The sequence below is a fragment of the Bos grunniens genome, chromosome 19 (assembly GCF_055505025.1).
Source record: "Bos grunniens cultivar Pamir isolate PY7600 chromosome 19, Bosgru_T2T1.0, whole genome shotgun sequence".
NCBI classification, from domain to species: Eukaryota; Metazoa; Chordata; class Mammalia; order Artiodactyla; family Bovidae; genus Bos; species Bos grunniens.
In genome coordinates, this window is record NC_141183.1 from 38339488 (window position 1) to 38354454 (window position 14967).

General features: G+C 52.7%; 1 protein-coding gene across 1 annotated transcript; it reads left to right on the forward strand.

Moving 5' to 3' along the window:
• Positions 1-10810: 10810 nt before the first annotated feature.
• On the forward strand, positions 10811-13744 carry GGT6 (gamma-glutamyltransferase 6). Its single transcript, XM_086359548.1, has 4 exons — positions 10811-11004; positions 11593-11795; positions 11885-11998; positions 12304-13744. Exons 1-4 carry the CDS (start codon positions 10871-10873, stop codon positions 13323-13325), a joined length of 1473 nt encoding a protein of 490 aa, XP_086215674.1. The 5' UTR covers positions 10811-10870; the 3' UTR covers positions 13326-13744.
• Positions 13745-14967: the final 1223 nt, after the last annotated feature.

Here is a 14967-nt window from a genome sequence, read left to right on the forward strand (position 1 = left end):
TCCCAGTAAAGCCTTGCCTGAATATCTTGTCTGGCTCCTTGTTGATTTCTATCAGCTAAAGAGTCCAAGAACCTGTGTCAGTAACAAAATGAAGAGGAAGGCTAGGATCCAAGGGGCCCTTCTGCTCTTAGGAAGTTAAGGGTTGAGGAGTGGGTGAGCCAGGTGGCTGCTTTCTGGGCTCATGGTCTTACCAACTCGGGTCCTTGGGCTCTTTAGTCAACAGAAATTGATGATCAGATGAGAAATTCAAGCAAGGTTTATTGGGATTTGGGCTGTGGCACAAGGCAGCAAAAACAAGTCCCAAGCAAGGCCAAGCTGGTTTCAGCTAGAGGGCACTAGGCAGGTGTTCAGATCCCAGGACACTTAGTCTCAAGACTGTCAGTCTGGGAAGGAGGGAGAGAAGTAAAGAGATAAGCTTTTCCAGTAGGCCTTCCTGAATGTGCAGTTACCTAACTGACCTAACAAGACCAGGGTTCTTGACCTTCCCCAATCAATCCCTCAGCTGGTAAAGAACCCGCCTGCCAATGGAGGAGTAGGTGCAAAGAGGTGTGGGTTCGGTCCCTGGGTAAGGAAGATCCCCTGGAGAAGGCAACCCACTCCAGGTTTCTTGCTTGGGAAATCCCATCGACAGAGGAGCCTAGCGGGTCACAGTCCATGGAGTCACAAGGAGTTGGATACGACTGAGCACGCATACCCAGCAATCAACAGAAATTGGCCCCAGAGGCCAAACAAGAAATTCAGGCAAGGCTTTATTGGGGTCTCTACTGCAGCAGGGGGGGCAAAGACAAACAAGCTCGCTTCCAAAGGTGGAGGGGACAGCAAACTGTTCCTCATGTTGGGTGAGGGTAGGGGTGTCCCCAGGGTCGGGCTGGAGGGGTGGCTCAGGAGTTTTGCCAACCCCTTAGGAGGTGATGTGTGCAGTGGACATGTTCAGTATCCTGCTTTTGCTCCAGGCTCTTCAAAAGTGGCAGTTGGGTTTGGGTTTCCATTCTCTGGTCTCTTTTTTTTAATCTTTTGTCCAGAATTTGTCCCAGCTGCACATGCAACGCAGTTATTTTTAGTCCCATATGGTTTCTTTGTATCTTGTTGCCCCAGAAGAGGTGTGTCCAGGCGCAAGCACTGAAGCAAAGGATCCCAGGTCCCAGTCTGTCCCAGCACCGCCACATGAAAAGTGTTTCCGGCTTTTATTTTCTCTGATGAATGTGAATAGAGTGTGAGTTTGCTCTTGGTTTTCTGACTAGTTAGTAATCATTTGTACTATTTTATTGTTAATGCTCAAGTAACAGTAAAAGAAAAAAAATTACGTTCTTACACAGATTCAAGTCAGTGGCTAAGGGTTTGCGTTCTGGAGCCACACAGACGTCAGTCAGCTCAAGTTCTCCAAGCATACCTGCCTCCCAGGGCCCATGGAGATTGGGTGAGAGAACCCCTGGGCAGGGGCTCCATACAGAGCCTGTCCGGGGAGCAGCAGGCAGAGAAGGGAAGGAGCCCGGATAGTCTGGGAGCTCTGGGGCTTGGTGGCTGCTTTGGATATACAGGACGGGGTAGGGTCCGGGGGGAAGGAGCCGAGGATGGCTCTCTGGTTTCTGGCGTGCGTAGCAGGGTGAATCCTGGCACCTTCTGCCGAGAGGGACTGTGGGAGGAGGAGGGGAGGGGAGGGGAGGGAAGGTGATGAGCTCACACGTTGAGAATGAGGACCTTGTGGTGGAGAGAAAAATCCACCTGTGGCCAGAAGCTGGGAGACCCCTGGAGAAAGGCGGTGGTGGTGGACGCCAAGGAAGGCAGCAGAGCTGGAAGAGCTCAAAGAAGCGGTCCGGGCCTGAGTCCCAGCAAGCCCCAGCACTTCCCGGATCAGTGAAGAACCAGGCCAACAAGGAGACCTCTTACAGAACATCCGAGGGGCTGAAGGAAGCCAGGAAAGCATAGCATCACGGATGCTGAAGTCAGATAAACAGAATGTTTCAAGGTGGTCAGAGGGTCAAACACTCCAGGGTCAGCTAAGAAAGGAAAGGCATCATCTAGATTTGGCAGTTAGGCAACCACTAATGACACTTTGCCAAAGGCAATTTCAATAGGACATTGGAGAAAGAAGAAGTGTAGATGCTGAGTTTTCAGAGATGCTTATCTTATCTCAGAATGTGCTAAGAAAAGAACATTGGGATTTCCCTGGCGATCCAGTGGTTGGGACTGCTTGCTTCCCCTGCAGGGGGCATGGGTTCGATTCCTGATCAGGGAACTAAGATCCCATAGGCTGAATGGTGCAACTTAAAAAAGTTTTTAAACCACTGTTAACCACTGTTCTCTGCTGGTATATATTCTGCCTCAAGGAGCAAGAAGCTGGGAGGTGGGACAGAAATAAGGAAGCCTCTCCACGTGAGCCTACAGTCAACATCGTAAGATGCCATGTTAATCTCTCTCATCTTGGCCCGTGTCCTTGAAAAATCAGTGTGTCCTGCAAGGCATAAACCCTGCAGCCGTGAATGCAGACTTTGAAAAGTGTCTAGTCCAACTCAATCATTGTGTATCCAGGAAAACTGAGAAGGGACAGAGTGCCAGACCCAAATAATGAACTCCCATCCGTACCTACGGTTGTGTTTACCTTTACACATAAATTACATCATTACATAATTATCACGGAGCACCAGATACTGGCCTCGTTTGAGCCTCATTGAACTGTGGCCTCAGCACGTTCTGAAAATCCCAGAAGCAGCCAATGTCTTTATGAACTATTTATTTCTCATCGCATTCCTTAAATCATGATTGGCACTGAAGTGTACCATCTCAATTAGGTACGAAGCCTCATTAATGGGAGTTAGTGTCTCTCAAATTTATTGAGAGAATTAAAATTAAGGAAAGAATTAAAATTAAGGAAAGGATGGCATACATCAACAGAGAGGTTAGCCCATCAGTTACAAGCCAAGTCAAGGAGCACTTGTTTCTCAAGCAGGCACGCACTCTGTTCTCTCAGTCTCCTGATACCATAGTAAAATTCTCTGTATTTGAGGCCTTGTGGTCTATTATTTTGTGAGCAGCGTAGGGCGAAACGTGCTGGGTCTCTGAGAGCTAAGTCCCTGGCAGAAGTAAATCACTCTGTCTGAAAATTTCCTTCTGTTTCTCAGAACCTTCTGGGGAAATCTCAAAGGTTTAGCTACTGGGTGGTGGTATCATTGTTCGTCGCTAAGTCGTGTGTGACTCTGTGACCCTATGAACACCAGGCTTTCCTGTCCTTCACTATCTCCAAGAGCTTGCTCAAACTCATGTCCATTGAGTCAGTGATGCCATCCATCTCATCCTTTGTCGCCCCCTTCTCCTCCTGCCCTCAAACTTCCCCACCGTCAGGGTCTTTTCCAATGAGTCAGCTCTTTTCATCAGGTGGCCAAAGTACTGGAGCTTCAGCATCAGCCCTTCCAAGGAATATTCTGGGTTAATTTCCTTTAGAATGGACTGGTTTGATCTCCTTGCTGTCCAGGGGACTCTCAAGAGTCTCCTCTAGCACCACAATTAGCAAGCATCAATTCTTCGGCGCTCAGCCTTCTTTATGGTCCAACTCTAACAATCCATACATGGCTGCTGGAAAAACCATAGCTTTGATTATACGGTTCAGCTAGAACCACCGTGTTTACACCGCCCAGCCCTGCTCCTCTCCAATCCCTGGCCCACTTGGGTGGGTCAGGAGTGAGCCCCGCTCCCCAGGAATTTGCACTTGGCACTGGGAGATTTCAGTTCCATCCGGCTGCTCTCTCGGATAGAGGAGATGTAGGCTTTGGAGGGTGAGTGACAGCTGCTGTCTCTCACATGGATGGGAAACAGCCAGTTTGCAACGAGAGGGAAAATAGAAGCTGCTGCACCAAGAGGAAGAAGAGAGAGCTCCCGCAGCGCTCCCACACTTGGCTCCAGGCAGTTTCAGCTAGTACAGGGTTTTAGTTTCTCTCTGTGTGTCTCTATCTCTCTCAACTGTTAACCCCAGAAAACATGGAGCCTTGGCTATATTACCAGCAGGGTGGGTTGAGGAAAGATCTGCTTGCTCCCCTCCTGGAGTGAGAGAGATAGGGGGGAGGCAGTCACTTGATACTATTAGGCTGTCATATAAAAGGGTTATGGCGGTTCAGCCACTAAGTTGTGTCTGCCTCTTGAGACCCCATGGACTGTAGCCCGCCAGGTTCCTCTGCCCGTGGGATTCTCCAGGCAAGAATACTGGAGTGGATTGCCATTTCCTTCTCCAGGGGATCTTCCCGACCCAGGGATTGGACCCGGGTCTCCAGCATTGCAGGGTGTCTCCTGCTTCCCAGGTAGATTCTTTATGCTATAGATGCCTTTGTATTGTGTTTTGGCCCCTATGGTGTTGACTTCACAGCAGGCTGGGATCTGTTAGCTCGAAAGCCACCACTCCTACCCAGCCCGGAGCCAAACTCAAATTTATACACACCCAGTTGCTTTAGCTATAACCCTAATAAGCATATTTGCAGCCTCTTAGCACCTGCCTGATTTACACACCCTGTAAAACTGCACCCAGCATCTACCGGCCATAGGTAAGACCAACTCCAGAGCTGTAAGAGGCCCCCAGCCCCCGCTGCTCTCTGGAATTCTCTGATCCAGGGACTCATCTAGACACATAAATCCCCTCTCAGAGTCCCTTCTCCCTGGGGAGGCCCCTTGCCCTCTTCCTTTACTGGGGGTGGCCCCAGGAGGGCTCCACCGTGGGGAGCCTGTCCTGACTGCAGTCCTGTCCTGGAGTCCCTCCCATACAGCTCGCTGTGTGTACTGCCATCTAGTGGTCCTGGGTTTTTTTCCTCGATCAACACACATCCACACATCATGTGGGTGGGGAGGAATAATTCTCCAGTAGAAAAAATCTGGGTGCCATTATGAAGATGTAGTAGAGAGAGGAGGCAGCCTAAAACTTGACAGACCCACTACCGGAAGTAACATCAAAGATGAATGAGGCTCTCAGCAGCAGGAGAAGACTGGCACCCACAGGCAACTTGGGACACTTTACAGAGATTAAAGCAGTTCAATCTAGTTAATTACAGAACTAGATGCTGCCAGGAAGGGGACAACAGAGGTGCTTCCTGACTCAGGCCTTCTGATTAGAAATATTCAGAAAACACATTGACCACATAATGACTTCTTACTGGAGCTGAAGTTCCCCAGTTCGATTTCTGGCTCTAAGATGAAATTTTCCCCTATGGAAAGGGGCACACAAGTGGGCTAGGCTCACCCATTCTAATATTGCCTCCTCTGGGTGGCCCAGTGGTAAAGAATCCACCTGACAATGCAGGAAACGCAGGACACGCAGGTTTGATCCCTGGGTCAGGAAGATCCCCTGGAGTAGGAAATAGCAACCCACTCCAGTATTCTTGCCTGGAAGATCCCATGGACGGAGGAGCCTGGCAGCTACAGTCCATGGGGTTGCCGAGTAGGATGTGACTGAGCACATGCACACTATCTATTGAGGCTGTTCCTGACTTGCTCAAAAACCCTTTTTGGTGCCATCTGCAACTGGAATCACTTGGGCTGATTTTTGTAATTTTTTAAATACCAATATTCTGATTATATCCCAGTCATTTTGCAAGGAAAAGCCAATTCTTTCACTCCTACCACACTTCATTGCCTCCAAGTTTATAATTAGAGTCGAATCTCAGTATGTTCCAGGGTCCAATTATAAGGTCATGCATGCATGAATATGCACACTCACGGCAGGTCTGAGCCAGAGATGGTGAGCAGGAAAGTCAGCTAGAGGGGACTGGAAAAAAGCTGGCTGTTGGGCCCATAGCCTTCCTTGCCCCTTTTGTAGGAGCAGCCAGGAGTGCTGGAGGACAACCCACCGTTGGCTGTTTCCAGGCTCCTCACTGCCCTCTCTCAGCAGAAGAGGCACCCAGTGAACGCCTGATAAATACGCCTATTAGTAGAAGAAGCAGTTCTCAAATCTGACCCCCCATTAGACTCTACTAGGGAGCTTTTTTTTTTTTTTTTTAAGAATCTCTTTTAAAATTTTCGTTTATTTAACTAGGCTTTGTCTGCACTGGGTCTTTGTTGCTGCGCGCAGGCTTTCTCTAGTTCCGGCCAGCTGGGGCTGCGCTCTGGTTGCAGGGCTCAGGCTTCTCGTGGAGGCGGAGCGCGAGTTCTTGGCGCACAGGCTTCAGGCATCAGTAGTTGCGGCTCGCGGGCCGGCAGCACGCAGGCTTCAGTGGTTTTGACACTCAGGCCCAGTTGCTCCATGGCATGTGGGATCTTCCCAAACCAGGAAGGAAACCGCAGTCCCCTTCATTGCAAGGTGGACACGCAACCACTGGACCACCAGGGAAGCCCACCTGGGGAGCCTGAAAACCTATCCTGATGACGAGCTCACTTCCAGGGATGCTGACTCCATTGATGTGGGACTGGGGACGGGAAGGGATTAGCACGTTGGTATATATACTTCTTTTCATCACTGGACATTTTTCTAGTTGTAGAAATCCCTGAACTAGCAGGCTAGATCAGACAGAGGTTCTCAACCTTGGCTGTACATTGAAAACACCTGGAAAGCTTTTAAAAACACCTGGGAAGCTTTTAAAAACTGATGAATCGCCAACCTAAAGATTTTGATTTATTGAATTGGCCTGCCTGGGTATTATTTTTAAGCTTACAGGTGATTCTAATGCATAGAACCGTTAGGATGAAGTTGAGAACTATTAGGATAAGAGAATGAAGTCGTCAATATAGTCATTGCAATAACTTTAAATGCAGTATGACTAAAAATATTGAATCACTGTATGGTACACCTGAAACGGATATAATATTGTAAGTCATCTATACTTTAATTTAAAAAATAAATGATGAAGGCATGAGTGAATCTATAGTCCTACACTTCACACTTAGAGGCATCTGGTATGTGTGTGAGTGTGTGCATGTGTGTATGTATAGTTGAAGAAGTAAAGCTTATCCGTATCATTTTAGCACTATAGATTGATGTGGCCTCAATGGTCAGGCCACTCAAGAAGACTCTTCTCTTGTTCTCCATACATCCTCTGCTCGTCTGGTCTCTGCCTCACCTACACCCTAATCACATGACTATCCAGTCCTCTTAATCATAACGTTCTTGCCCCACTGGTTTCCACTGGTTTCCCTGGTTAACTGATGAGCCAACCTGACGTCAATTTCCCCTATAAATGGTAGCCACCTTCTTCCTTGAGTAGTGAAGACTGTTGCCATGTTCTGCCTCCCATCTGGTGTCCACGGTAGGGTGCAGCTCCAGGACTTTGCTTTGGACTTATAAGATTCCCTACCTAAATCACTGATGTTTCTGTTGCCATCTCTGGGTTCTTTCTTTGGTCTCATGGCTGGGCAATTATGAGGCCTGCAGATTGGCAGACTACAGCCCAACAGAGGCCCATAGAACAGAGAGGAAGGGACTCATGTTTTTGTTTTAATTTTCTGGCCTCACTGCACCACATGTGGGATCTTAGTTCCCCAACCAGGGGTTGGACCTATGCCCCTCTGCATTGGGCAGCGAAGTCTTAACCACTGGACCGCCAGAGAAGTCCTAGGAACTGAAGTCTACTGGGTACCAGGCACTGGCCTAAATGCTTTAAATGTACTTCCTTGTCGAATCCTCATGACAATCCTGGGAGGACAGACCCACAGAGGATCCTATTTACAGAAGTAGAGTCAAGACACCCAGAGGTTAAACGACTTGCCTGCAGTCACATAGCCAGGCAGTGGCAGAAACTGGACCAAACTCTGGTTTCCAAAAGCTAGTTCCACTCCCAACTCCCAGGGAAATGATTGGCATCATTTACCCATTGGCCTGACCTCCATTCATCCCCAGAGCCTGTCTGGCATCTACTTGAAGCTTAGCTAATAAGCATCTCTGGGGGTGTGGGCCGTGCTGTCCAGGCCCAGAGCTGTGGAAGTGATAAAGACCACCCAGGAAAGGTCCCCCAGACCCAGTCAGTGGAGTTCTTGGTCCCAAAGAGTTTGCCAGGGCATAGTTCTAAGGACAGAGGAAGATTGGCTGGACAGGCGCCAAAGAATGTCGGCTGGGTGAAGGGAGCCTGTGCCAGCAGCCCAGAGGCCAGGCTGAGGACGGGGCGGTAGATACACAGGGTTCCCAGCTGCCTTTCCTTAGGAAGGAAGGACCCACTTTCATTCTGACCTTACAACCTCCCCACATTGTATTAACAGGAAGTGAAATTATTTTATAAAATGAGCTCAGATCATAATCGTGACCCCCTCACTCAACCCTTGGCAAAATAAAAAGCTGGCCACCCTATGCTGGTATCTCCAGCTGGTTGATGGGTTATTGGTCCAAGAAATCACAAAACCTAGAAACTGAAGGTTTCTCTGGCGGGTTGGGGGTGGAAACCAGCTTATAGTGGGTAGCAGGGTGTTGGTGGTAGGTAGATAGGAAGTGGCGACAGCAGGTGTATATATTTTTTGTAGATTGGTGTTCATTTCAGGACTGGTGGTGGCAGCATCACCCGGGAGTTCAGAAGGCAAATTTCTGGTCCCTACCTCAGACCTACAAAATCAGAACTTCTGGGAATGGAGCCAGGCAATCAGGATTTAACAAACCCCTATCTGTGCGTACTAAGTCTCTTCAGTCATGTCTGACTCTTTGCGACCCCATGGACTGTAGCCCACCAGGCTCCTCTGTCCATGGGATTCTGCAGGCAAGAATCCTGGAGTGAGTAGCCATGCCCTCCTCCAGGGGATCTTCCCAACCCGGGGATCGAACTCTCGTCTCTCACATCTCCTGCATTGGCAGGCAGGTTCTTCACCTCTAGCGCCACCTGGGAAGCGCTAACTCCCAACACACCAGTTAGAGAACCACTCCACCTGCTCGTGAAGAGTCTGAGAGAAAGAGGAGTGGCTGGAGAGTCAAATGAGATGAAAAGATGATTTCTGTGGCTGTGACTCTAGTGTAGAAAATACTCAAGCTTTCTCAAAGCTTTTTGTTGGAATGCAATATACCTCCAGGAAAGTGCACATATCACAGATACAGCTAGATGCACGTTCACCATCATGAACCCAGGTAACCAACTTCAGACGGAGAAACAAGAGCGTCACCAAGCATGCCAGACGCCCCTCTGCCGCCCCCTGCTGACTGGTAGCGGCAGAGGCTGGTTTCACCTGTTCTTGGAATTTACACGTGGAAATTGCTTAGTCGTGTCCGACTCTTTGCAACCCCATGGACTATACAGTCCATGGAATTCTCCACGCCAGAATACTAGAGTGGTTAGTTGGTCCCTTCTCCAGGGGATCTTCCCAACCCAGGGATCAAACCCAGGTCTCCCGCACTGCAGGCAGATTCTTTACCAGCTGAGCCACCAGGGAAGCCCAAAAGACAAGGCGGACAGGCGACCTCCCCCTCCTCCCCTGCCAAGGGTCTTTAAACCACCACACCAGAAACAAATATGGTGTTCTCTTTCTCCTCTGGCTTCTTCCAGTCCTCGTGTGCCTGTAAGATCCATCTATATGATCGCATACAACTGTAGAGCCCTCATTCTCACCACTGCAGAGTACTCCCCTACGTGACCACACCACTCACTCTCCTGATAATGGATGTATGACCTTTCAAATATGAGACTGTTCCAATTCGTGCACTTATGAACATTCTAGTTCGTGACTGTTGGGCACGTACCTAGCAGAGGGAATTTCTGGAGGCTGGACCCTGTTTAAATGTTGAGAAGGAACCCCTAGAGAAGATGTGAAACTACAGGAGAGAAAGGGTCAGTGAGAGAGTGAGCTCCCTGGGGAAGCAAGAGGCAGGAAGTGGGAGGGCTCGGGGCCAGAACCAGGCAGAGAACCGTGAAGGTGGGTTTGTAGTTATGGGTTGATATGGGCGGGGTGGGGGGCGGGTCTTTGTGTTAGCTTTGATTTGTTATGTGAAGAAGGACAGGTAGTCTGCTGAGAGTGTATGGCAGACGGTTTGGGGTTTGAGGCCCTCATAGTAGAGCGTGGTTAGGAGAGAGATAACTGGAAAAGGAAAGAGACTGCAGCACTCTTTGGAGTTACATAACTTTGCCAGAAAACATCTCCTTGACGTGAACCCCAGAGTGAAGGAGTCTGGGACACCAGGTTTCCAGGCTGGGGCTCCCCAAGAGGTCTATGGCGCCACCTGCTGGACAAGATGTTCATGACATGCCCAGGGAGGTATTGATACCTTCACCACCCAAGGGGCTTCCCCAAATAGGGAAGCCCAGATCCCTGGAGTAGCCTCAGGCTGAGCCTTGACCCCAGTCAGAGACCAGACACCCGCCATACTGGAACCTAGTCACATGCTGAGCCCTGATCCAAGTCAATGTACTGCCGTCCTCTCTCACCCCTGTCCCTAGATTAGAGCCTGAACAGGAGAGATTTAGAGGTTGCACTCCCTAAAGGGGGGCTTCCCCAGTGGCTCAGCTGGTAAAGAATCCACCTGCAATGCAGGAGACCTGGGTTCAATCTCTGTGTTGGGAAGATCCCCTAGAGAAGGGAACAGCTACCCAGTCCAGTATTCTGGCCTGAAGAATTCCATGGACTGTATAGTCCATGACGTCACAGAGTTGGACATAACAGAGTGATTTTCACTTTCTTTCCTCCTAAAGGGAGGGACCACAGATGTCCTGAGTCTCAGGGCCTGTGGCTGTGGCCCCAGGATCAGGGGCCTCCCCTGCATCCCCTGCATCCCCTAAACCAGGTCCCCTGCCACGAGAGCCCCTCAGGCCCTGTGCCGTAATGGGGCAGGCTCACACACAGCCTCCCTGGCCCCGTGCCCTGCCCAGACCTGTTCTAGATTCCACACCACCCTTCCCCAGGGCTCCTCCACCTCCCACCCACCAGCCCGGGCAGAGCCTCCTGAGACTCAGCCTGGAAGACCGGCAGGCAGGAGGGCAGGCACCGTGGGACCATGGAACCCGAAGCAGGGCCTGTGCTCTACCAGAAGCTGCGGGTCTGGGAGCCGAGCCTGGAGTCCGAGGAGGAAGAGGAGGAGATTTCGGAGCAGCTCATTCTGGATGCCTCCGGGCCCCACGACTCCTCTGGGTGAGTTAGGGAGGGGTCTGGGCACCCAGTGACTCAGGCCTGAGGCTGGTAAGTCCCTCCCTCCAGAGCCTCTAAGGAGGGCCAGACAACTCTCTGCTTCGCCAGCCCCAGGAACCTTCTGGTTAAAGGCAGGCACCCCCCCCCCCCCACAGCTTCAGCCCTAGGCCTGGCCAGTACCAGTCATTCCAAGGTCGTGCGACTGAAGGGACATTTGTACTAAGTCAGCCCTGCTGGCTATTCTGCCAAAGGCTCCCAGCCCCCACCCCCTGGTGCAGGAGGCACCTGCCGGGCAGGTTGGTTCTGGCTACACCTGGCCGGGCTCGGCTCCTGGAGTCTGCCAAGCCCCGCTCAGGCATCCCTCCAGACCGGCTGGACCCTACCTGTCCAACCCCTTCTCCAGAGACCTTCCCCAAGCTCCCTCCTGTCTCCATTCACAAGGCTGTGTCTTCTGCCAGGAGACCCTTTCTCCTTGGCAAACTTCTCCTCCTGCAAGCAAGACCAAACCTTTTGGGAATTAGTCCCTGGGTTCTTCGGGAGTTCGTGGGTGTCCTCCTGCCTGGCCCTGGCTTAGGACATCGCTGTCTGCAGGAACAAGGCTGGCCGTCTGCCCGGGGCCTGGGCCCAACTGGTGGCCGCCCTGCTGTTGCTGGCCGTCGGCTTCTCCCTGGCCGTGAGGCAACTCTACAGCAGCGGTGCCTCTCCAGGAGCCTTGGGCTCTGGGGCCCCTCCAGCCAGCGGGCACTCCCACAGGCCTGGCGTGTACCACCACGGCGCCATCATCAGCCCAGCAGGTCAGTGCGAGGAGTAGTTCAGGGGAAGAAGGGGGGGGCATCACTGGCCCCAGCTCCGCACCTCAAGACAGCCCCCTCTTTCACTGCAGCTGAGTGCTCCCGCCTGGGTCGAGAGCTGTTTGTTGCTGGGGGCAACATCGTGGATGCTGGAGTTGGAGCAGCCTTGTGTCTGGCAGTGGTCCATCCTCACACCACAGGGCTAGGTCAGTAACCCACAACCCCAGACAGCGACCCCAACCCTGGGCCTCAGCAGTGACCTGGAACTCGGGCAGTCAGAAGCCCTGACCTCAAGGCTGGCTGGTGAGCAGGACCTAGGACTTGGGCAGTAGCCCCACCCCTAGGTTGTGACCCTTGATCCCAGATCAGTGTGATCTTGACCCCAGGCCTGGTTACTGATCCCGTCTCCAGGCCTGGTCAGTAACCACTAACCACAGGCTAAGTCATTGACCCTTCACCTGGGACTACCGAGTGCCCCTGACCCCTGTGTGACCCCTTTGTCTCCTCCCAGGTGCCACGTACTGGGGCCTCTTCCACAATAGCTCCTCGGGCAACTCCACTGCCCTGACATCGGGCCCAGCCCAGACCCTGGCCCCCGGCCTGGGGCTGCCCTCAGCTCTGCCCGCCCTGCACATGCTGCACACTCATTTCGGCCGCCTGCCCTGGCCACACCTGCTGGTGGGCCCCATCTCACTGGCTCAAAAGGGCTTTCTGGTGGACACATCCCTGGCCAGCGCCCTGGCAGCCCAGGACACCAAGGGCCTCTGTCCACTATTTTGCCATGCTAACGGGACACCCCTGGGCCCCGGGACTCGAGTCACCAACACCAAGCTGGCAGCTGTGCTCCACAAGGCCTCACTGGCCCCCACCCCAGACCTCTCTGGGGACGCCCTGCTGAGTCTGCTGGCCGAAGACCTGGGGTTGGAGGGCCCCTCAGTCGGGCCCAGGCCCACCTTGGAGCCAGCCCTGCAGCTACCTGTGCCCCAGGGCATCCTGTTCACCACCCCCAGCCCCTCAGCTGGCCCAGAACTGCTGGAGCTGCTGGAAGCATCTCTACAGTCTGCAGGGCCCAGCCCTGCGCCCTGCCCACCACTCCCGCAAGCTGCTGCAGCCCCCAGGAGCAGTGTCCTGGCCACCGTGGACAGCAGCGGCTCCGTCCTCCTTCTCATCTCCTCGCTCAACAGCTCCTTCGGCTCTGGACACCTGTCCCCAAGCACCGGAGTTCTACTCAGCAACCTGGTGGCTGAGTCTGCAGCTGGTGCCTGGGCCTGTCCCCTCATCTTTCATGACATCTCAGATGACACAGAGGTCGATGTGTTGGGGCTGGTGGCTTCAGGGACCCCTGCAGCTGTCAGAGTCATGACTCACGCTCTGCTCAGCCACCTGGCCAGGCCCCAAACCCCAGACCAGCAAGGACCAACAGAGAGCCCCAGAGCTTGTGGCCAGGGGACCCTGCTCCAGGTGGCAGCCCACATGGAGCACGCCCATGTCTCCAGTGTCCCCAGTGGCTGCTGCCCCTTCCAGGGGTTTTAAGGTGGGGCAGTGTCTGCAAGGGTGGACAGATAGGGAGTCTCAGGGGTCTGCCCCCTGGAGGCAGGGGTAGAGAGCCCAGCAGCAATGGTGTGCATAGAGTGTGCGTCCATTATGTGCCCGCCGCTGGCTCACTTCCGGCCTGATATGTTGTCTGGACTTGAGTTCCGGCTCTTTCTTTAGCTAAAGAATCTGAGGATAATGAAGAAAGAACACCAGGAACCTGGAGACAGCCTTGAGTTCAGATCCAGCTCTGGGAAGGACAGGTGGAAGAAAGCCATACCCCTGCCGAAGCTCTGGGTCCCTGGGCAGAGCAGGCAGATCCTGGGGGCATGCTGGAACCTCCGTGCTCCCCTCCAGGCCACACTCCACTGATCTCCCTCAACCAGGCTGGAAACAAAATAAAGATCAAGTCTCCTGGATGCCATGTGCCACTCTCACTTCTTGGTTAATTTCACATCAGCCTTTGAGGCGTCTGGGCTCCGACCACAGGGAACACAGGAGACTGCCACCCAGGGAGGCAGAGCCAGGCTAGTGTCTTTCTGCTCCTCGCTGCTCTACTCCCCTGCCTCCTGGGGCAGCTCACATACAAGGGAAACCAGTTCTCACTTTCTGAAACTGATAGAGCAAGGAAGGGGTTTGAGACAGTGAGTAGGAGGTGTCCCAAGGGGGAACAAAGGGGGCTGGAGCTGGATGTGTGGTTTCAAGGCCGGGTTGGCCCTCACCTCCCCACCTCCAAGAGGGCTGGGTTCTCTCTGAACTACAATCCTCCACAGGTCAGTTCTCAAACCAAGAAACGGGTGGCCGTTAGCACTCCTGCCCCACATTGTAAAATGAATGTATCTCTGATTTACTAGAACTCAGTCCCACCACCTCCCTCTCACTGCTGGCCCCCCACCTCCAGGACAAAGAATTCTTCCCCCAGCCCAAATGGTACCACAGTCTACCCACTTATGTTAGCCCCAAGCCTAGCATCCCTCTAGCTTCTGTCACCTCCCACCTGTTCCAGATTAGCTGAAATTTTCTCAGCACTTGGTTCAATCCAGCTGGTATTCCTGCTTCTACCTCTGCTCTCCTTCAATTCATCCTCCACACAGCAGCAGAATAATCTATTAAATGTGTAAATAGGGGAATTCCCTGGGGCTTCCCTGATGGTTCAGTCGGTAAAGAATCTGCCCGCGATGTTCAATCCCCAGGTCGGGAATATCCCGTGGAGAACGAAATGGCAACCCACTCCAGTATTCTTGCCTGGATAATCCCGTGGACAGAGAAGCCTGGCGGGCTACAGTCCATGGGGTCGCTAACACTTCACTTCACTAGAGGTACCGTGGTTAGGACTCGGCTCTCTCACTGCGGAGGGCCGAGGTTCCATCCCTGACCCATCCCTGGTCTGGGAAATAAAATCCCACAAGGCGGGGGGCGTCGGGGGAGTTAAATAGAACCAAGGCTTGTGTCTGCATAAAACCCTCCGGTGATTTCCTATCACAATCAGGACGAACTCCGAACCCCTGAGCTCCATGAGAGCGGAAGAGCCACACCTCCCCGCCCGCCCCGCCCCCGTCCAAGCCAGCTCCGCCCCCAGCCGACCCAATTCATTGCGCATGCGCCCCGACCTGACCTGGAAGAGGCTGTCTTCCGAGCCCAC

Excerpts from the sequence above, each read along its gene's own strand:
- GGT6 (XM_086359548.1), top strand. The coding sequence starts at position 10,871 with ATGGAACCCGAAGCAGGGCCTGTGCTCTACCAGAAGCTGCGGGTCTGG. Across the intron at positions 11,005-11,592 it reads GGGCCCCACGACTCCTCTGG|GAACAAGGCTGGCCGTCTGC; the intron begins GTGAGTTAGGGA and ends CGCTGTCTGCAG. Across the intron at positions 11,999-12,303 it reads TCCTCACACCACAGGGCTAG|GTGCCACGTACTGGGGCCTC; the intron begins GTCAGTAACCCA and ends GTCTCCTCCCAG.